Consider the following 23,953-nt stretch of genomic DNA (forward strand, 5'->3'; position numbering starts at 1 on the left):
TGCAATAAAAAAGATACAGCAGCATCACGGACACATAACATCATATCAGCAGTATTTACTATAACAGATAAACATAAATTATACATAGTGTTTACTAGAAAGAACAAAAAACTCCAGTTTAGTTCAAAGTGGTGATTGTGTTGCTATAATGTAGTGATCAGGATTTGGCCAGTTGATTCAAGAACTGAATGGTTGAAAGGAAGTAGCTGTCCTTGAACTTGGTGGTGTGGGACTTTAGGCTTCTGTACTTCCTGCCTGATGGTAGCTGTGAGAAGATGGCATGGCCCAGATGGTAGGGATGGAGAGAAGACAGTGCTGGAAAGAGGCAACACTTTACTGGCAGGCAGTAGCAACATCGTTTTATATACAAAATCTGACCTTTTTAAACTTGATTCTTCATTACCATCCCAAGCACTTTACTATTGCCTTAGCTAGTAGAATCATTTATCAAAAATGCACTAAATAGCAGAATAAATGGTGTTATTTTCAGCAGACTTCCTATTAACCTTTTGGAATATAATTTACTACAGACGCTTTAGGCGACAACTGACAGTATAAATTTTCACAGCGGCAGTCGGTGGCAGAAGGAGGTAATTGTTTATAGGTTAAGCATGCAAACACGATTTACTGTAATTTATTACTATAAATGTGATGATATAGGAGATCCCACGGTAGCATACTGGCTCGCACAACACCTTACAGTACAAGCAACCCAGGTTCAATTCCTACTGCTGCTTGTAAGGAGTTTGTATGTTCTCCCCATGACCGTTTGGGTTTCCTCACACAGTCAAAAGACATAACGGTTGGTAGGTTAATTGGTCATTGTAAATTGTCCCGTGATTAGGCTAGGATTAAAACGGGGGGATTATTGGGTAGCATCACTTGAAGGGCTGGAAGGGTCTATTTCATACTGTATCCCAATAATACTGTAACTAAGTGCAGTGGGCATGACTTTAAAGAGGAAATGTTTATATGTCAATACATCTTGTTTGAGTTGTCCCTTAACCGTTTAGTTCTACTTCTCTGGAAGACTGTACATCCTCCTGTTAAGCACTGTAGGAGAGTGATGTAAATGTTACAAACAGCAGTATAGGTAAAGTACACATATTAGGCTAATCGGATTTACGAATCTACAGACAAATTTCACGGATCTTTTGAGAGCAAAAAATTAAATAAGAAATGTTTTCTTTGCTGTCAGAAGTGCCGAAACAGCATGTTGGGTGACAGATGCTTGTGTTTTCCAGGAATTCGCTGGATGTATTGGATGTTCTGGAGGGTCAGGCGTACTCCCTTTCCCTGCCAATCAGTGTTAAGTCTGTTCATTTGGTAGCTGAAGACAGATGGCTGCTGGTGGAAAGTAAAACCAATAAGTGAGTGTGGTACATCTGATTTACAATTGACTGTATTCTCTGCAATTTGCAGATCATGGGTAAACAAAAAGTGTGGACAGCCATTGAATCATTAGCATTGAATGCTGTTTTATTAACTTGTTTATTTGACCTTCACATAAAAGAGTAGTTTGTCCTTCCAACATTCTTGATTTCCTAAAGTACTTTATAGAAAATGAAGGATCTGTGTATATTTATGGAATCACAAAGTTATATACCATGGAAACATACCTTTGGCCACTCATCCACCCTGACCAAGTTTTCCGTGTCTACTTGAGCTAATTCCATCCACCGCCCCCCCCCCAACCACTCCCCTTTGGCCCATATCCCTCAAAACCTTTCCTATCTATGACTTATCTAAATGACTTTTCATCAGAGTTGATTTCAGTTCTGGTGTTTTCTGTAAGTAAGTTTGTACGTTCCTTCCTCTGTGCTGGGGTTTCCTCTGGGCACACAAATTTCCTCCCACAGTCCAAAGACATACAGTCAGCCCTCCTTATCCGCAGGGGATTGGTTCCAGGACCCCTCGCGGATACCAAAATTTGCTGATGCTCAAGTCCCTTATTCAACCTGTCTCAATGCGTTGGACCTTAGGACCCAGCGGAACCCCAGACCTTATTTAACCTGTCTCAGTGCGGTGGACATTAAGACCTGGCGGTAGAGATCTGAATCCGCAGTGTTTCTGTTCGCGAAAATAATCATGAACATGATTGAAAATAAAGTGGAAATAATAAAGCGATCGGAAAGAGATTAAATGCCATCGGTCATTGGAAAAGCGTTAGGCTACGTCGGTCAACGATCGGAACAATTTTAAAGGATAATGTGAGAAAGGCTCTGCCCCGATGAAAGCTACAATTATTACTAAGCAATGCAGTGGTTTAATTATTGGGTTTTTGGGTCTTGTGTTTTTGATCCTCACATCAAAAGGTGAGGAATAGTCCAGGTAGCTGTGAGAGTCTGTAGGCTTATAGTAGATATCAGTAGATAAGCCGTCTCCAGAGATGGAGACAGAAAGATCAAGAAAGGGGAGGGATGTGTCGGAAATGGACCAGGTAAATTTGAGGACAGGGTGACAGTTGGAGGCAAAGTTAATGAAGTCGACGAGCTCAGCATGCGTGCAGGAGGCATCGCCAATGCAGTCGTCGATGTAGCGAAGGAAAAGAGGGGGATGGATACCGATATAGACTTGGAACATGGACTGTTCCACAAAGCCAACAAAAAGGCAGGCATAACTGGGACCCATACGGGTGCCCATGGCTACACCCTTGGTTTGGAGGAAGTGGGAGGAACCAAAGGAGAAATTATTGAGAGTAAGAACTAATTCCGCTAGACGGAGGAGAGTGGTGGTAGAGGGGAATTGGTTAGGTCTGGAATCCAAAAAAAAGCAAAGAGCTTCGAGATAATCTCAGTGGGGGATGGAGGTATATAGGGACTGGACGTCCATGGTGAAAATAAGACGGTGGGGGCCAAGGAACTTAAAATCATTGACAAAATTCAAAGCATGAGAAGTGTCACGAACATAGGTGGGAAGAGATTGAACAAGGGGGGATAAGACAGTGTCAAGGTACACCCGCCACCCCACTCGGGATAGGGTTCCCCTTGTCCTTACCTACCACTCCACCAGCCACCAGGTCCAACCTGATGGCATGAACATTGACTTCTCTAACTTCCATTAATGCCCCTCCTCCCCTTCTTACCCCATCCCTGACATATTAGTTGTTTGCCTGTTCTCCATCTCCCTCTGGTGCTCCCCCCCCCCCCCATTTCTTTCTCCTGAGGCCTCCTGTCCCATGATCCTTTCCCTTCTCCAGCTCTGTATCATTTTCGCCAATCACCTTTCCAGCTCTTAGCTTCATCCCACCCCCTCCGGTCTTCTCCTATCATTTCGCATTTCCCCCTCCCCCCACTACTTTCAAATCTCTTACTATCTTTCCTTTTGGTTAGTCCTGACGAAGGGTCTCGGCCCATAATGTCGACAACACTTCTCCCCATAGATGCTGCCTGGCCTGCTGTGTTCCACCAGCATTTTGTGTGTGTTGTTGTTTGAATTTCCAGCATCTGCAGATTTCCTCGTGTTTACTCTTAAAAATTAATGTCTGTTTTTTTACTGTTTGGTGAAGTTTGTCATTTTTTTAACTTTCTACTACCATTCTCTGTATTCTCCTACAAAACCAACGTTGAATCTAATTTACTGCCTTAGAATCAGGTTTAATATCACTGGCATATGTTGTGAAATTTGTTTTTTGGCAGTAGCACTGCATTACAATAAATAATTTTTAAAAACTATAAATTACAATAAGAAATATTTATTAAAAATCAATTAAATATGTAGTGCAAAAAGAGAGCAAATAATATATAGAAAGGAAGTGTTCATGGGTTCATTGTCCATTCAGGAAACTGATAGCAGAGGGAAAGAAGTTATTTTTAAACCACTAACTGAATGTCTTCAGGCTCCTATACCTCCTCCCTAATGGCAGCAGTGAGAAGAGGGCATGTCCTGGATGATAGACATCCTTCAAGATGGATGCCACCTTCTTGAGGCATCTCCTTTGAAGATGTCCTGGATGATGGGAGGGTAGTGCCCATGATGTAGCTGGCTGAGTTTACAACTTCCTTCAGATTTTTATGATCCTCTGCACTGACCTGTCAATACCAGCTGCTCTTCATGGTACATCTGGAGAAATTTGCAAGAGTCTTTGGTGACATACCAAGTCTCCTCAAACGCCGAATGAAATATAGCTGTTCTCGTGCTTTCCATAATAAGACCATAAGACATAGGAGCAGAATTAGGCCATTTGGCCCATCAAGTCTGCTCCACCATACTATCATGGCTGATCCTTTTCCTCCCCCTCAAGCCCATTCCCTGGCCTTCTCCCCGTAACAGTTGATGCCATGTCCAATCAAGAACCTATCAATCTCTGCTTTAAATACACCCAACGACCTGACCTCCACAGCTGCCTATGGTAACAAATTCCACAAATTCACCGTTCATGCCATCAGGTTGGAGGCTACCCAGACAAAATATAAGGTGCTGTGTATCCCTTTCGCCTAACATTGATTTTTCTAACTTCTGTTAAAGCCCCCCTCCCCTTCTTACCCCATCCCTTCTTTCTTTCTTTCTTTCTTTCTTTCTTTCTTTCTTTCTTTCTTTCTTCTTCCTTCCTTCCTTCCTTCCTTCCTTCCTTCCTTCCTTCCTTCCTTCCTTCCTTCCTTCCTTCCTTCCTTCCTTCCTCTCTCTCTCCCTCTCTCTCTCCCTCTCACCATCACTCCTTGTCTGCTCTCCATCTCCCTCTGGTGCTCCCCTCCCCCTTGCTTTCTCCCTAGGCCTCCCGTCCCATGATGCTCTCCCTTCTCCAACTGTGTATCCCTTTTGCCAATCAACTTTCCGGCTCTTAGCTTCATCCCTTCCCCTCCTGTCTTCTCCTTTCATTTCGGGTCGCCCCCTCCCACTTTCAAATCTCTTACTATCTCTTCTTTCAGTTAGTCCTGACGAAGGGTCTCTGCCCAAAATGTTGACTGTACTTGTTCTTATAGATGATTCTTGGCCTGCTGTGTTCCACCAGCATTTTGTGTGTGTTGCTTGAATTTCCAGCATCTGCAGATTTCCTCATGTTTGCGTATTTATTAACAAGTTGTTTCTCATTACTTTTCAGGAAGTTTCTCCTGACGAAGTCAATGCACATTGGATATGACTCGTCAGGAGTTTGTGAGCTGCATGCAATAAATGAGGAGCCAGTCCACACAGGATTTGGGATCTCTGCAGGTATGTAGATGACCATTATCTTATGTATTAACTCTCATGATTTAACGTGACCATATAATTCCCACTTCAGCCTGTATCAGATCAAGCCTGCTTCAGATCACTTTGCTTCTTTTCAGACTGCCTCCAATAACTTTCATGTCTTCATTTTTATATTTAAATTTATACTAAAACAGGTAAAAGGCTGCTGCGGCCTCATTGCACATACTCATGGAATAGCACGACTGAGAAGTATGATGACAAACAATGTGAAAGTTGATACAGAATATTTATAACTTTCTTGAGACTGTACATCACCCAAAATTCCCATTTTAATAATGAAGTGGCTGTTATTATCCTGTTAATGTTGTTGTTTAAATGTATGCAGCAGAATCTCACCAAATGAAAATAACCCCTTGGAATATTTTTGCACATAAATGTACAGACAGTAGCAGTCATGATTTCACTTTTTGTTCAAACCTCATTCCTAAGTAGTCTCATCCTGTTGCAGCTGTTTGAGTGAAAGTGGTATTTATTCTGTATGTTTAATGAATGTCTTGAAGTACTAATGATGAGTTGTCATCCTTTGATTTTAGCCCTGGAGCTCCTAGAACCCTGTACAGTGTCAAAGGAAGAATTATCCCCAGTGAACCTCAGTGCAGCTCTGGGACAGAAGATTGCTTCTCCAAATCGGATTCTGTCCGATGAAAACAGCTTTGCAACTATAGTTGTTGGATTTCCAGATCTGATGGTAAAGCACAAATCAAAGGAATAGGGTTCAGTTCACATAAGAGGTTATTCACATCAGTTAGCACCTGAAAATAAAGGGGATTGCTTTTCAGTTTACTAATTTGGAACTGATGGTATGGATCAGTGGGTTGCTTTTCATTTCTACTTCACATGCAGAATAACCTTGAAGTCAAGTATGTCAGGGTTACTGGTTTTAACAATATTTTGTACCAAGCATCATTGCATTTTTGACAATTTAAACTCCTCCTCCATTATCCTATCTGGATGTATCACAGTTTGGTATTACAACTGCTCTGCCAAGACCATAAGAAATTGCAGAAAGTTGTGAATGGAGCCCTGTCCATCATATACACCAGCTTCCCTTCCAATGACTTCATTTATATTTCCCACTGTCTCAGGAAAGTTGCCAATGTAATCAAGGACCCTCCTACCCTGGTCATTCCCTCTTCTCCCTCGACTCCTTCCATGAAGCAGAATATCGAAAAACTTAGAGCTCTTACCACCAGGCTCAAGGACCTTGAACAGGGCTCTTGTATGATAAATATGAACTTTTGTTTCCCATTGTACCCTGTTGTGGCCCTTTATTTATCTAACATTTTCTCTGTAGCTGTAACATTACAATGCATTCTCTTCTTCCTTTTCCCACCTCAATTTAGTTATGTATGTTTCTTAGACACGAGTATAATAAACCAATACCACAAATAGGCCAGATGACACAAGAATAGCAGATTTCCTCCACAATTGTATGAGTGAACCAAACAGGTTTTTACAGCAACCCTGTTGTTTCCAATGTATTCTTTCACAAGGTGGGTATTTGAGTACTATTGGAGATAGCAAGCTCAGTCTATCTCGACCGGGCTCTTAATCAGCAAATTATCCTATATCCTAAGAAGGATCACAAGAAGAAGGTGGTTCATAAGATCTCCAAAGAGGAGTCACAGAGATAACAAGATTATCTTGTTAGGTTTCCTTCTTTCATGGTTTATTAATTCCTTTGTTGATTAATTCATGGGTTATACTTAATTAAAATGTCTCTCTGCAGTCTCCCAATGAAGTGTACACATGGAAAAGAAAAGCTCAACTGGACAGAACTGTTGGTGGTTCCTCAACAGACAAGCTCTTCTACGGTAGTAACTTGACTAGGAATGTTAAACAGACCAACTGTGTAACCCTGACCGGGACCAACCAGGTGATTCGAGCTGTTGCAGCCACAGATGTGCCTCTAAATGAAATCTACCTACAAGGTGGGTGTAGCACTGATATTCTCTTTTCAGTCAATTCCATACAGTTGTAGAGCAGAGCTTTTACAGTCATGGTTCCTCAGACTGTCAACCCTCAGTGGTTTACTCAGCCCCATTGTCTGGGAAAGTGGAATGGCTTTCTCAAGTGTACTAAAGACAACCAGCTCTGCATTTCTATAACCTTCCATAAATTCTCCAGAACATGAAAACTAAAATCATCTCAGTTATAGGAAACCTGAAATAAAACAGAAAATACTACAAACACTCAGCAGCTCAGTCAGCATCTACACAAGGAGAAACAGTTAGAATTTTGGGTCTAGTATTTAGCAGTATTGAGAAGGAGAGAAAACAAATCAATTTTCAGAAGATGAGGGAGGAGTGGGTAAAACAAAGGGAATATCTCCAATGGGTGGGGCCAAATGACTTAATGTATCAGGCTACATCCACACTAAAACGGTGTTTTCATCCCCTGAAACCATAGTGTGGACGCTTATTGTTTTTACGTGAAACCGGCATTTTCAAAATTATCTGGTCTAGTGTGGATGTAGCCTCAGTTAGAAGCACATTGTACATAACTGCAGGTGCTGAATTTCATATACACAGTTTCTAATAGTCACATTAAATCATTTGGCCCTACCAACGAGATAATATCCTTGTTCTACACAGCTCTCCCCCACCTTCACTACATTATTCCCATAGTGTGATTATCTCTCCCATTCACCATCTTCCATCTACCAAATGTCTTTTTTTTTACTATTTGTTTATTAGTTAATACATTGAAAAGTAAGGTCAGGACCCTGAAACTATTGGACAAATAATCTTTTGAACACTGAGAGTGGACATCTGGGACTTGCTGCCAGGAGTGGTGATGGCAGGTACAATAGAAGTGTTAAGAGGTTTTTATGTAGGCATATAAGTATGTAGAGAATGCAAGGAAATGGACCCTATGCAGGCAGAAGGGATTAGGCATCTTTAGCTTAATTAATTTAGCACAACATAATGAGCCGAAATGCTTTTCCTGTGCTGCACTGTTCTATATTCCATGTACTCACTTATTTTCCTTTCTGATAGATGTGAAACCTCCAGATACCACGGTGTTCTTAGAAGTAACTGATCTCAACACCAAGAAAATTAAATATGTTCCCATTCCCAGGTAAGCAAATTATGAAAGGGGATACTTTTAATGATATGGGTCATTCTGCCAAGGAGTTTATCTTCCTAGTCCTTACTTCCATCTTACATGTCAGCATGTCCAACAAAAATATACTATTTGTTTTGAAATTTTAATTCGATCCCCCAGCCTCATACTTCAAGGACAGGATCCCAAATTACCAATACCCCTCTTAGTGTATATCACTGCTGTTTGGCCAAACTCACACAATAAAGACAATTATTCTACTCATGGTTAGATAGAATATCTATCCTTCAGATAGAAACACAAAAGCAATGGATGGAAAGCCTTCCTAATGATGTTTCCACTTTCAGGATTATGGAGAAGTCACCAATAAACCTAATGGAGAAGATCAGGAATAACTTCCTTGTCCAGAGAACCAAAGAGAAGAGCAACACAAATTTTAAGAGGGAGTTAGATACTGAGAAAGGAACAGGGATGTGGGAATTGGTTTGAATAAAAAGTGCTGGTAGAACTCTTGAGCAACACACACAAAATGCTGGAAGAACTCACCAGGTCAGATAAGATCCATGGGAATGAGCAAACAGCTGACGTTTCGAGCCAAGAACCTTCTTCAGGAAAAGGGTCTCACCCAAAATGTCAACTGTTCTTGCCCATAGATGCTGCTTGACCTGCTGAGTTCTTGTTTAGAACATGAACGTTTACCTTGAAAACTTCGAATATAGAACAGGAACATGCTCTGCAGCCCATGATGTCAATGGCAGACACAATGCCAAATTAAGCTGAACCCCTTCTACCTACAAATGATTCATTTCCGTCTATTTACACATTCATGTCTCCATCTAAAAGCCTCTTAAACGCCACTATTGCTCCAGCACTTTCCCTGGCAGTCCATTCCAGGCACCTACTGCTCCAGCACTTTCCCTGGCAGTCCATTCCAGGCACCTACTGCTCTCTTTTGTATTAAAAAAAACTTGCCCTGTGCATCTCTATTAAATGTCTCCCTCTCATCTTAAAATACATATCTTCTAGTACTTGACATTTCTACCCAGGGAGAAAGATTCTGACTATTGACCTTGACTTGGATAGAATGAATGGTTTCTGTGTTTGAACACAGCGCAGCTCAGGAACAGGGCCTTCATGTGACAAACTATTTAAATTAGTAGTGAAAAGCCCAACTAAACTAATCCCTTCTGCTTACACAATATCCATTCCTACATATTTATGTGTCCATCTAAGAACCTTTTGAACAACTTATCATTAATGCCTCCACCACCACTCCGGACAGACCATTCCAGGTACCCACCACTCTCTGTGTGTAAAAAAAAAAACACTTACCCGGCTCATCGCCCTTAAATTTAACTCATTTACCTTAAATGCATGCCCCCTGATATTCGACGTTTTAACCCTGGGAAAACAAGGCCAGCTGTCTATTCTATTTATGCCTCTTATAATCTTATAATCCTTTATTAAATTTTCCTTCAGTCTCAGCCGCTGCAGAGAAAACAACTGAAGATTGGCTGACCACTCCTTATAGCATAAGCTCTCTAATCCAGACAGTATCTTGGTAAGCCTCTTCTGCACCCTCTTCAAAGCCTCGACATCCTCCCTATTTATAATGGGGTGACAGAACTGAATAAAATACTCCAGATATGGCCTAACTAGAGATTTAGAAAGCTGAAACATACCTCCCGACTGTTGAACTCAGATCCATGACTAATAAAGGAAAGCATGGAGTACGGCTTCTGTATCACACTATGAACCTCTGTGGCCATTTTCAGGGAGCTATGAATTTAGACCCCTAGATTTCCTTGCTCAGCACCATTATTAAGGGTCTACATACACCTGATTTTCCAAAGTGCAACACTTTGGATTTAGCCTGATTAAATTACATCAGATGTTTCTCCACCCATTTATGCAACTGACCTATATCTGCTGTATCCTTTGGCAGTCTTCTACACTATCCATATACAAACACATCTACATTTTCATCCAGGTTATTTCTAAATCACAAGCAGCAGAGGTTGTGCATCCAGTGTAACTCATTCCTAGGATGCCCATTTGTAAAGTTGGCTTCTACATCTGTCAGGCTTGAGATGGTGGTTTGGATCCAGGCTGGCTACAGTGATGCACCTGCACACTTCTCTTTTCTGCAGGGCTCTCTCTGTCTCACCGTACACTCAGTGGCTGTCTCAGATCTCAGATACAGAAGTCCTAATAGCACCCATGGGAACTGGAGGAGTGGTGTCAGTGGATTTGGGAGGGCATGTCCGACTTTGGGAGACCGGATTCCACCATATACAGCGTTCCCTGCTGGAGTGGAGGAACATGATTGGACAACAGGATGGGCGACCAATACAGGTATAGAATACACAATAAGGAACAACACTTTGCCTATCTTGAAAGAAATTAAGATCTGCTTTTATATAGCACCTTTCTAAAACTGAGACCACTGAAAATACCTTATAGCCAAGAAAAAGTGTTTGTTTATGTTATCTTTTAAGAAACATGAGAGCCAATTTGTACAGAACAAGCTCCCACATGTACCAATGTGATGATAACTGGATGTTCTGTGCGTGCTAGTAGAACCAGGGGAGTATAGAGCACAGAATAAGACCATTCTGTCTGTTGTGCAGTGTTGCCTCAATAAAAGATCGATCATGCTCCATCACATATTTCTGCTCTCTATGTGTGACTTAAATGTTTTCATCCTCAGTTACTGACCATCTGTCATAAAGTCAGACTTCCTCATATTTTTCAACTTTGATAACCATCTGTCAGAAAAGAAATATTAACTTCTCATCTCTAACGTTTTTACCAATAATTTCCAGCCTATGGTTGGTTTATGAACCAAATCGAGTATCTAGCAAGAAACAATATTCTGGTGGAAGTCAGCTGGGTAAGCAGCAACTTTGGGGTGGGGGGGAGTGGAGGGAAGACTGTTGACATTTCAGATCAAAAATCTGCATCAGGAGTGAAAATGGTGAGGAGAGAGGCGCACGCACGCACGCACGCACGCACACACGCACACACACACACACACACACCCTCCCCTTCCCTATCTGGTTCTGTTTCCTCTTGCCATCCACTTCTCTCCCAATACTTCTCATCATCAGATTCCAGCACTGGGGTCTGTTGTGTTCCTGTTTATCTCCCTGCAGCAACTGTCTTCATCATCTCCATCCTCTCCCGCTACCTCACTGAATCTGTCTCTGATTTTTTTTTCTCTCTGTCTACCTCCATCATTCAGCTGTGTCTCCCAACTCCACCCCTCTCTTCCCCTCACTTGAAAACACTTGACCATTGTCTTTCACCCCTCTTCAGTGCACCAATCACCCCAGGCTCCAGTTTCAAAGCCCTCCCTCTCCTCCTACTTGACTCCAGCAGATTGTGTGTTGCTCCAATTGCACCGGATCTTATGGCTCAAGTGGGAATAGTTGTTTGAGTACTGGACTCTTAATAAAGCTTTCCTTCTTCTTAAATACCTCTGTTCCACCATCACTTAGGCTGCTGTGTTCCAAAGAGAACAATCGGAACATTTCTAACTTCTAATAATTAATGTCCATCGCGCTTGGGAACAACTCTGTGTCCTTTCTAAGGGCCTTTCACTGTTGTGCAGTGTCCTTTCACTGCTGTGCAGTGTCCAGTACTATCTTTGGCACTTCAGCTAAGGCCAACCACTGCTTGGTGAACTTCCAGAGGAACACTTTGCTGTTACCTTCTCTTTCTCCCGATTAACCCTTGTGATTTTTTAAATGTAAACCCCTGCATAATCTTCCCATGCCAGCTGGCACATAAAGTACACTTCCCAGACTGTTGCTGGATGCAATCATTCTTTCTGTATTAATAGTGTATTAATCCCCTCTGTTGCTGATGATGGGTGCTGGATTATAACATAACAATGGTTAAGTTACAGTACCTGCATTTCTTCTGAACACTCAATTCCATATTAACATACAAATTGTGAAATCTCTTAAATACTAAATTAACCACTGTAAACCTTTGAAACTTGTCAATAATCTTTTCAAACATTTTTGTCAATTAATTAGTATCAGGTTATTCTCTGACACTGAGGAATGTACTTATTGTGATAAATGCACTTTCAGCTGTACTAATTAGTCTAACCCAACAACCTCACTTAAATACATAAAAGATATGTTTTAAGCCAAAGATATGAATTTATGTTTGGTTACGCTGCCTAATTGAATTGGTTGGTAGAAGATATGTGAAGTGCAAGTCGGTGCAAACTTGCAAAAATAATCCATTCAGAAAAGTAGCGGTATTTGTTTCTCAATTGGCATCTGCTGACAAAGGTAAACTGAGTGTTACAGTGCTCCCTGTGTGTAATAACTGCATTGTAAAGTACTTCATTGGTTGTGAAGCTTTTGGGACACTGAGATGAAGTGTCCAATAAAAATGCAACTTCTGTCTCACTCTGCCTTGCCACATAGGCATCTAGCACTCAAAACAGGTCTTAGCCCACCCCCCAGGCATTGATTGGCCAAAGAAGGCTGATGGTAGAGGAGTGCTTTTCTGATTGGACACTGCAGACATGACTGTAACCTGTGGCCTTAGGACCTCTGCTATCTGTTAAATATATCAATGATTTGGATGAAATGTAGATGTGATTAGTAAGTTTACATGCAGCATAAAAATAGTTAGATAGTTAGATATAGATCAATTGGAAATTTGGGCAGCGAAATAACGGATGGAGCTTAATCCAGACAAGTGTTAAGTGTTAAGTTTTGGTAAATGGCAGGACCCTTAGGAATATTGAATTACAAAGGGAACTTGGGGTGCAAGTCCATTACTCCCTGAAAGTCACAACACAAGTAGATAGGGTGGTAAAGAAGGTGTTCAGCAAGTTTGCCTTCATCAGTCAGAGTACTAAGTATAATTGTTGGGAAGTCATGTTGCAATTATACACGACTTTGGTTAGACCACGTTTCCAGGGTTGTGTGCAGTTCTGGTTGCCACACTTTAGGAAGGCTGTAGAGGCTTTGGAATGAGTGCAGGAGATGTTCACTAGGATCATTGCTGAATTTCATAGTATTGGCTATAAGGAAAGGTTACAAAAACTTGAAGTGTTTTCTCTGCAGTGTTGGAGGCTGAGAAGTGACCTGATAGAAGGTACTGTATAGAAAATTATGGGAGGAATAGATAAGGTGGACAGTCAGGGTCTTTTTCCCAGGGTGGAAATGTCAAATACTAGAGGGCCATTGCTTTAAAATGAGAGGGGGGAAGGAGATTTACAAAGCAAGTCTTTCTACACACAAGTGCCTGGAGCACACTGCCAGAGGAAGGGGTGGAGGCAGATATGATGGTGGTGTTTAAGAGGTATTTAGTCAGATGAGCAGGCAGAGAATTGAGGACGACAGACCTTGTTCAGGCAGATGGGATAAGCTAGACTGGCTTCATGGTTGGCACATGAGGAGCGTATTCCTATGCTGTGCAATTCCATGCTCTCGGAGCACCTTATTTTCCATCAACTCTCCCTGATTCTACCACTTTCCTGCGTGCTAGGATCAATTTACAGCAGTCAGTCTGTCCCATTAGATAAAAAAAATAAGAGAATCTTGTAATCTCCATGGGAACACCATCTACCTTCCCAAATTGACTTTAACTCAGTTTGTTCTGAGATGTTGAAATGTGTGAAGTGAACTCTTTTATTTCTAGTAAAGGAGTACAGACAAATAACCATTTTGTCTTTGTAATGACCCTGAATCATAGGAATACAGCATGAAAACAGGCCCTTCAGCCCACCAAGTCTGTTTTGACCATCAGCCACTCATTTACACTAATCCCACTCTAATCCCCTTATTTTGTTATCACTACATCCTGATCAACTCCACTCACCAACAGCGGGGGAATTTACAGTAGTTGTTCACCCGCCAACCTGCACAACCTGATGAGGACGTGGAGGGATGGGTAGTAAATTTGCTGATGACACAAAAGCTGGAGGTGTTGTGCGTAGTGTGGAGGGCTGTCAGAGGTTACAACGGGACATTGATAGGATGCAAAACTGGGCTGAGAAGCGGCAGATGGAGTTCAATCCAGATAAGTGTGAGGTGGTTCATTTTGGTAGGTCAAATATGATGGCAGAATGCAGAATATAGCATTAATGGTAAGACTGTTGGCAGTGTGGAGGATCAGAGGGATCTTGGGGTCCGAGTCTATTGGACATTCAATGGACATTGGACATTCAACCTACGCAGGTTGACTCTGTAGTTTAGAAGGCATGGCCTTCTTCAACCATGGGATTGAGTTTAAGAGCCGAGAGGTAATGTTGCAGCTATATAGAACCCTGGTTAGATCCCACTTGGAGTACTGTGCTCAATTCTGGTCGCCTCACTACAGGACGGACGTGAAAACCATAGAAAGGGTGCAGAGGAGATTTACAAGGATGTTGCCTGGATTGAGGTGCATGCTTTTTGAGAATAGGATGAGTGAACTTGGCCTTTTTTCTTTAGAGCGACAGAGGATGAGAGGTGACCTGACAGAGGTGTACAAGATAATGAGAGGGATTGATCATGTGGATAGTCAGAGGCTTTTCCCCAGGGCTGAAATGGCTATCACGAGAGGGCATAGTTTTAAGGTGCTTGGAAGTAGGTACAGAGGAGATGTCAGGCGTAAGTTTTTTTACTCAGAGAGTGGTGAGTGTGTGGAATGGGCTGCTGGTGGCAGTGGTGGAGGTGGAAACGATAGGGTCTTCTAACAGACTCCTGGATGGCTACATGGAGCTTAGAAAAATAGAGGGCTATGGGTAAGCCTAGGTAGTTCTAGGGTAAGGACATGTTTGGCACAGCATTGTGGGCTGAAGGGCCTGTATTGTTCTGTAGGTTTTCTATGTTTCTATGTTCTAACAACAACACTCACCAACACAGTGGGGGAATTTACAGTAGCAGTTCACCTGCCAACCCGCACATCCTGATCAACAACACTCACTGACACAGTGGGGGAATTTACAGCAGCATTTCACCCACCAACCCGCACATCTTTAGGATACAGGAGGAAACGCCACAGAGACAGTGGTGGAGGTCAGGATTAAACCTGAGTCTCTGTTGCTGCAAGGCAAAGTTCTTCCAGCTGTGCCACTGAGTCACTCACGGTGATGCAGTCAGTGATAGAAGTGTGAAGGCTGAAAACTGCCAGTGCATCCTGTCTAACACTACCTTGTTCTAAAGCAGAAGTTTGCCAGTGTAGATGCCATTGCAATGCAACTTACATTCTTTTCCCTATAGAAAAGAATGGGGGGAGGGGTCAAGAACTAGAGGGCATAAGTATAAGGTGAGAGAAGAGAGATTCAGTAGGAACCTGAGAATGTTTTCACCCAGAAGCCAGTCAGTATATAAAATGAAAAGCCGAGGAAGTGGCTGAGATCGGTGTATTAATAGCATTTACAAGGTACTTGGACAAGTACATGGATAGGAAAGACTTCGAGAGACGTGGGTCAAACGTGGGTAATGGGACTAGCCTAGGTGGGAAACTTGGGTAGCAAACCTGTTGGACTAAATGATCTGTTTCCATGCTGTATGCCTCTGAGACTGTAAGAGAAATAGCTTTTGCCTGAAATTGCTAGAACACAATAATTTCACAGGCATTTGGGTGGAGCCCACTTAAGGTTTGAGAAGGGGAAGCAACAAATGAGGCAACAAAAGTCAACTTTGAGCTACTCCCCTTGCCAGACGACCATGTCTTCAATTAAGTAACCACAGGTTGGAAGACAGCAGGGTGGTCCATGCTACAGTGGATTGGATATGGTCTCTTCTTGGCTTCAATCTTGTCATCCCTTTCATTGGCTATACAGGATCCCTTTGCACTTTTTAAGAAGAGCAGGGGGATTCACCCACATATACTGATCATCACTGAACCAGCTTACCCAGACATTATACTCAACAAGTCAGGCAGCATCTATGGGAAGAGACCCCCCCCCCCCCATAATTAATGTTTCAGGTCTTTGATCAGCTGAATGTTTCTATTTCTGTTTTTATTTTAGATTTTCAGCTTCTGCTATATCTTTGATTTTCATTATCACATAGGTGTTTGTGGGAAGCTGTAGCTTCCTGGTTTCCAACAGTGCAGCAGTAACCACATTCAAGTACTTACACCTTGCAAGTTTATTTATCTATTTAGAGATACAGTATGGAACAGGCCCTTCTGGCCCTTTGAGCCTCACCACCCAGCAACCCCCGATTTAACCCTAGCCTAATCACAGGACAATTTACAATGACCAGTTAACCTACTGACTGGTACATCTTCGGACTGTGAGAGGAAACCCATGCATTCCATGGGGAGATGTGCAACCTGCTTACAGAGATTGCATTCTGAACTCCATTGCTCCGAGCTATAGTAGCGTCCTGCTCAAGTGTTCAAATTCCAGCCTGTACTCTGGAACCTGGGTTCCAGCCCACTAGGGAAGCTGACCACTTCCTTTGTAAACACTCAAACACCACCATGAAGCAACCTTTATTCATCATCAGGCTGAAGAAATGATTCTATTGAGCAACAGCAAGCTGCAGTGAGGCCATGCCACCACCTGCTGGCTGAGGGCTGTAACTACACATCTATTTACCATTCAATGGCTCGATTGAACCTGGATCTTCGGTGCTGTAAAGCAGTGGCCCTATTAACTGCACCACTGTGCCATCCACAGTCTGGAACATTGGACAGTACAGCACAGGAACAGGCCCTTTTGCTATGATATCTATTCTGACCATGATGCCAATTTAAGATACACATCTCCTTGCACATGGACTGTATCTCTCCATTCTGTCACCTGCTCAAGATCAAGTTTATCGTCATCTGACTGTATGTATATACAACCAAACAAAACAATGTTCCCCTGGACCATGGTACACCCACACAACATATATCACACACAGCGCATAAAGCAAAATATTATAAATATATATAAAATATAATTCAAAATGTGTGTAGTAAAGCACATCACAAGTAAACAGCCTGCTGCTCTGGTGGCAGTGTATTCATTAGTCTCATAGCCAGAGTAAAGAAACTGTTGCCCATTCTAGCAGTCCTAGTCCTGGTGCTTTTGTACTTCCTTCTTGACGGTGGTGGGTCAAACAGATTGTGGGGTAGGTAGCAGGGATCCTCAACAAAGCTTTGGGCCCTTTGTCTGTAATATTCCTGCTAAATATCACAAGTAGGGAAGAGATCCCAATAATCCTCTTGGCAGTTTCTACTGGCCTCTTTAGGGTCTTCCGGTCCAGTGCCTTGCAGCTTCCATTCCACAAAATGATGTAGCTGAATAGGACAATCTTGATGGTGCTCCTGTAGAAAGCTGTTAGAATGGGGGTTAGGAACCTTGCATGCCTCTGTCCCTTCAGAAAGTGTAGATACTATTGTGCCTTCTTGACTAGTGAGAGGGTGTTGTGGGTCACCTGTTTTGTGTACATAGAGTAATTTTGTGCAGTGTACATTGGAAAGTGGTCAACCTGTGCCTTCCTGAAGTCCACAATCATCTCTTTTGTCTCATCTGTGTCTTGGGCTCAGGTATCAGTCTTGGGCAGAAGACTGTCCACCCTACCTATAATTTTATATACCTCTCTAAGTCTCCCCTCAGCCTTGCTTCCTCCCACATCCCAAAGACAGGCAGGTCAGTTGGTTAATTGGCAGCTGTACATTGCCCCTGTATGTAAGTGAGTAGTAGAATAGTGCGGAGTTGTTGGGATTGAGGGACAGTGGGATTGGTGTGAATAGGTAGTTGATGGTCAGTGTGGACTGCATGAACCAAAGTGCCTATTTTTGTACTGTATCTGTCTGTGACTAGGACATCAGCACTCCCTCCAGTGAGGACTTTGTGCAGCTTCTGGGTTATAATGCAGTGTCTGATGCCCTAACATGGTGGATATATCTTGCAGAACAGTCCCCTGGGGCTTTAACACCTACAGTATTGAGGTTGTGAAGAAGGACTGAGGATGAGTCTGATGCAATTATTTAACCACCATGTCAGCTCCAGTGTGGAGTGCCATTCAGTCATGGAGGATGCTTTCAGGCAAGTCCTATGACGATCCATTCCCCCCATTCTAGCAAGATGTCCCTCAATGTTGCCATGCCTGTCCAGAAGGCTGCCTAGTGGCCATCTTTGCTCACTCTGTTTCTCCAGTGACTGTCCTGCGAGGGTATTCCCTGTCCAGTCCCTGCTGTAGCCACAGCAACATCTAGCAGGTTGCAGCAAGGCACAGAAACACTGTGGCAAAGATGTGCTTCCTTTTCCACTTGGTCTCATAACTAAAGCCGAATCAACTGCTCTGTTCAGGACAAATCCCTAAAAATTCCATCAAAACATTATCCGTCCATCCCTCACACTGCCGTGTTTCTTGCTCTCTGATTTTTAGAACTTTAACCAAGAGCTATTACCAGTCATTCCTTGATTATCAAAGCATTCCTGGAAAATATTTTGTTAATGCAAAACATTTATCATGTATTATGGGAATTTTGATGCAGTGCACTGTGAACAGAGAGTGTGGCGTGTTATTTATTATAAGTTAGAAGTAGCTTCATAAATCAAAGATACATGCCCCAAAGAGTCATTGGTGTTATAGCAAAGAGACAAAAGAGGAAAAAAAAGACGAATTCAGACAGAAAGGGACATCCACATATACTGGAAGGAGAATAAAAGAGTGTGAGAAATAAGGGTTAAGAACGTGTTCAGCCAATGCAGAGTGGATATTTTTGAGTTGGTTAATTGCAGGATCCTACCAAGGATGATGGGCAAACTACCTGCCCCTTGTACTGCCTCTGCGTTTGTTCTTTCCATGTGAGCAACCAGCCTTAAGTCACAGCAACTGGTCACCTCACTTTCAGGGTCCACCTGACTCCAGAACCTTTTGTCTCAAAGGCAAGAGTGCCACCAACTAAAAGTCTGTTAAAATAATGTTCAAAGGCTGCTCGGAGAGTTCAGGTGTGCCTCCTTCATTGGATCTTTTCCTCTTGCCTGGAAAGCTGGATTTTCATTGTTGCTCTGCATGGACAGGGAGAGTTCCAGACCTGCTTGTGTGTCGTGTGGAGGCAAGTCCTAGGTCAGAACCTAGGCTGTTCTTATTGCCTCTGCAAAGGGAGCTCATCGTTCTTTTACTTTCTTACCCCAGGGTGGAAGTATCAAATGCTAGAGAACATAGCTTTAAGGTGAGAGGTGGGGAGTTAAAGGAAGATATGCAACACATGTTTTCTGAAGTAAATTGTGATGAACTACCACTGCAAACAATGAAGAGACAAATGAAGGCGAAGCGAATTCAAGAGATGAAATGCTGGAGTATTACAAAATCAATGCAGATGGAGCGGGAGAGCAGGAGTCGAGGCAGTGGAGATTTGATGCCTGTCCAATTAACCCGTGTGGGAGGTTAGGTCGCTCTAAGCACCAAGTTGATTTGGAGAGGTCAGGAACGGCTTCGGGTTGGGTGGCGTGGTGTAGGACCAGACCATTTCACTCCGACGGGGTCTGTATCCTAATGCAAGGCACAATTTAAAGGCAGACTCAGATAGACTGAAAAGGCCGGGACCGGAGGCCAGGGTCAGGCCGATTTCGCTTGCTCTCCTGTGATGTTCACTCCTCTGCCCTTGACACTAAGGCTTGAGGGTGCCCTGGCTGCTGTGCTTCGTGCCTGTAAGCTTAGGCCTTCTCCGGGCTGTTACTGGAACTCACATTGAAGGACTCAGTTTTGTTCAGAATGCTGTTACTCAGTTCTATTGTTTGCATGATCTGTGTTTTTTTATCTTCCTCTGTGCTTTGGGTGTTTGTCTTTTTTTAAATTGGGTTCTTTTAGGTTTCTTGCTTTGTGGCTGTCTGTAAACAGTCAAATCTCAAGGTTATGTAATTTATATATTCTTTGATAGTAGATGTATTTTGAATCTTTGAACCTTCATACAGACAGTGGTAGATGAATGCAAAGCCTTGCCAGGAGAGGCAAGGTTATATGGTTATAGGTGGAGGAAGCAGATACAATGTCTAAAGAGTGCTTTAGACAGACACATGAACAGACATGTATTTATTATGTCTGTTATGTGTCTATTATGGACAGGTAATGGAGGGTTATGTCATGAATCCTATATGTCAGGTAGCAGCAGGTCTTGATGCACCTGAACGTCATTTATTGGAGTTTGTTAGGGTTGCTTAATGACTATTTTTGTCAGTAAGTGGTTATTGTGTTTTTTGTGATTCTCATTACCTGAATGTGGTTTCCTTGTGCTTCTCATTCTTAAGTAATTAGTTTTTGTGTTTTATGTTCTACTTAAGGTTATTCTAGTCAAACATTTATTGCTGAGTTCTGAATTTGAATTCTGTGTGCTCAACTCTCTGTATTACTTTTTGAATAAATCTTCACTGGTCATTTCTTCTATCAACTCCTGAGTTTACTCTGCACTTGGGTCCACGTGTCTGTAGATCATTACAGCAGGACTCGGCCAATCTTGGATCCAATGGAGATTATTGTTCTTGGCATTGATCTGCTAAGGACAGAAGTTAGTTGGCATGAGCAGTTTTTCCAGGAGATACTTGTATCATTGTGGAAGAACTCCGAGACCGTAAGCAGGATTCACATTCCCCTTACTGTGGGTTCCTAAATCAATTCATCCTCGTCTTTGAATTACAACCCACAAAGTTCTCCTCGACAAGAGTACGGTGGCCTATACAATTTCCCTCCTCTCAGGCAAAACCCTTTCATGGGCAGCAGCTTTATGGGAGAAGGACACTCCCATGTGTTCCGATATAAATTTATTTCTAAGAATGATGAGGAGACTATTCTTTCATCCAGTCAGGGGCTCAGAGGTAGCCAGCAGACTCCTCCAGCTGTGTCAGGGAGTGCGATCCATTGCCCACTATTCCATTGATTTTTGTCCCCTAGTGGCAGAGAGCGGGTGGGACAATGAGGTTTTGGTAGCTCTGTTTAGATGGGGATTAATTGACCAGTTTAAGCACGATAATGTGACAAGGACCAGGTGGAGGTTTTGAAGGAATTTATGAACATGGCCATAAGAATCCACAGCCGTATTTCTGAAAGGAAGGAGGGATGTGGCAAGTTCACCCAGAGGGACAGTTCTCAGAACCACCCAATGCTTACCCCGGTTCCTCAATCCATAACCTACACAGATCTGCTTGGTCACCTCCAGAAGAACCCAGGTGTCCCTAGCAGAGCAAGAGAGATGTATGAAGCAGAGGTGTTGCCTATGTAGTGAAAAGGCTGGTCACTTCTGAATCACCTGCCTGCCCCAAGTTGCCAGGACCATCCAGTGAGGGGAGAACTGTAACATTCTCCAGTGTCTCTGCTGCTTCAAGTCCCAGTGTTTTTACCATCACTATTACCTTGGAGTAGACATCAACATTCTCCGAGAGCCTAGGTCAGGGGTGGGCAAACTTTTTGACTTGTGGGCCACAAAGGGTTCTAAAATTTGACAGGTGGGCCGGACCAGGAGCAGATGGATGGAGTGTTTTGGTAATACACCTCATAAGAGAAAATAAAATATCATGGGATATGTAGAAAACATGTGCTTTAATTTCAATTGAAAATGAACAAATGCATTACAACAAAATATCTGTCTTTGAAGTCCCACGGTATTTAGCTATTTATTGAAATGACTTTTAAAACACTGAAAATTAAATGAATAAAATACAGCTTTTTTTAATAGTAACAGTTATTATTTTAAAGCACTGAAAATTCTGTTATCCTTCAAGATATTATCATCATCACTCTCCTCCTGACTGTCTTTATTTCAAAAACGGTAGGAGATGCAGGTCTACTTGTCCTGCTCCTTCTTATTCAATTGTCCCCTGTGCCAAAACTCAACAACGACCAGTGTCACTGACAGAACAGTGACAGCGCGCCAGTATGCGGAGCGCGTTATTTGATCTGGAGCGCATTTTTTATTTTGAGAACGTACGTGCACCTGCGCACTACTCATGTCCATCACTTAACAGAAATGACATGTAACATGTAAGGCTTATTGAAAAAAATATTTTCAAATGCATTTTTTTACATAACACAACGAAGAAACTTATTTTAAATTTCAGTGGGAACAGTGTTGTTGGTCTCCCTTTTTAGCCAGCGCATCAAAGTCTGGATTTAGTTTTGTTGTGGCGATTCTCAGGATGGATCTGAGGTGTTAACAAGGTTTATTAATATAATTTCATCAAGTTCTGCGGGCCGGATTAAAAAGCTTAATGGGCCGCATATGGCCCGCGGGCCGTAGTTTACCCATGCCTGGCCTAGGTAGACTCTGAATTAGGTGGGGAATTTTTTTGGACATTGGACTGGCAGAGAGAATCCAAATTCCCAAAGTTTACCTCGACCAAACTTACCTCTGCTATGATCCTGGATGGTAGACTGTTGGAACCTGGACAAATAAATCTTTTATCTTTCCATTGCTGTCAAGTCGTCTACTGGAAGGCACGAGGAAACAATTCATTTCCATCTTATTCCTTCTCCAGACATTCCAATCCTTGGTTATCCATTATTACATCTTCCTAATCCTTGGATTAACTGGTCTTCTGGCACCATTCAGGGTTGGTCGACCCTGTGCCATGTAAAGGGCCTTCCCAGAGGTTTTGAGAGGCTTGCTGTAAACAATGTCATCTGTTGAGTTGCTTCCTGACTCCTGAAGACTGGACTTTAACTCAGTGGAGTTGTCTAGAGTGCCTTCAGAGTATTCGGATTTGTTGGAGCTGTTCAGCAAGAGGAAGGCTGCTATGCTTCCCCCACATAGGGACTATGTATCTACTCCTGAGAGGGAAGCTATGGTGGATTACATTAAGGAGACTTTGACACTGGGGTTATTTGACTGCCCACTTTGCCTGCCAGAGTGGGGTTTTTTGTATCCAAGAAAAGCAGATTGAGACTATGTGTCGATTCCTAAAGTTTAAATAGAATTACTAGTAAGAACCAGTACTACTTCCTCTAATGAACACTTAGTTTGAATCATTACAAGGAGTCACAGTCTTCACTAAACTAGATCTTCGGAATGCCTACAACCTGATCTGGATCCGAGAAGGAGATGAAAGGGAAACTGCTTCAACATGCCCACCGGACATTATGCATACCTGGTGGTGCCATTCAGTTTAGTTAATGCTCCAGCAGTCTTTCAGAAGTTAATCAACAACACAATCCAGGAGATGCTTAACCACATTGTCTTTATTTATTTTGATGATATTGCTTTTTTTCTCGGTCACTTCAGGAAAATGTCCGCCATGTACGGAGAATCAACATCTACTAGAGAATCAACTTTCTGTTAAACTTGAATTTCACGTCTCCAATATTTCTTTTCTGGGTTTTATCATTTCTAACAAGACTCTAGCATTACGAAATTGACCACAACCTATGTCAGACAAATAATTCCAACACCTTTTAGGCTAACCAGTTTCTATCAACACTTCATTTGCAATTTCAGTACAAGCAGAGCTCCATTTACCAACCTCACTAAAAGACTACTGGCCTTTCCATTGGACTCCAGAGGCAGAAGCCACTTTCTGTGATCTCAAGAACAGATTTACCATTGCACCTGTCCTTGTTTCTCCTGATCCGGCCCTACTTTTTGTAGTGGAGGTTGACACCTTGAACATCAAAATGGAGCTGTGTTATCTCAACAAAGCATTTCAGACCAGGAGCTACACCCATGTGCCTGCTTTGCCAGGCGTCTCTCTCCCACTGAGATAAACTTCAATATCACCAACAGGGAAATCCTTGCGTCAAGATGC

At 42.5% G+C, this 23,953-nt stretch overlaps 1 protein-coding gene across 2 annotated transcripts in view; it reads left to right on the forward strand.

The window, feature by feature from the left end:
• Nucleotides 1-23,953, forward strand: part of vwa8 (von Willebrand factor A domain containing 8) — a 501,727-nt gene that overhangs the window by 380,845 nt on the left and 96,929 nt on the right. For both annotated transcript variants that reach the window (XM_073046008.1, XM_073046009.1), the window contains exons 32-37: nucleotides 1,245-1,370; nucleotides 5,042-5,151; nucleotides 5,724-5,878; nucleotides 6,920-7,121; nucleotides 8,190-8,271; nucleotides 10,407-10,611. In XM_073046008.1, coding sequence (XP_072902109.1) covers nucleotides 1,245-1,370; nucleotides 5,042-5,151; nucleotides 5,724-5,878; nucleotides 6,920-7,121; nucleotides 8,190-8,271; nucleotides 10,407-10,611 — 880 coding nt within the window. The remainder of the gene's footprint in view (nucleotides 1-1,244; nucleotides 1,371-5,041; nucleotides 5,152-5,723; nucleotides 5,879-6,919; nucleotides 7,122-8,189; nucleotides 8,272-10,406; nucleotides 10,612-23,953) is intronic.

Source organism: Hemitrygon akajei, chromosome 5 (genome assembly GCF_048418815.1).
Source record: "Hemitrygon akajei chromosome 5, sHemAka1.3, whole genome shotgun sequence".
In the NCBI taxonomy this organism is placed as follows: Eukaryota; Metazoa; Chordata; class Chondrichthyes; order Myliobatiformes; family Dasyatidae; genus Hemitrygon; species Hemitrygon akajei.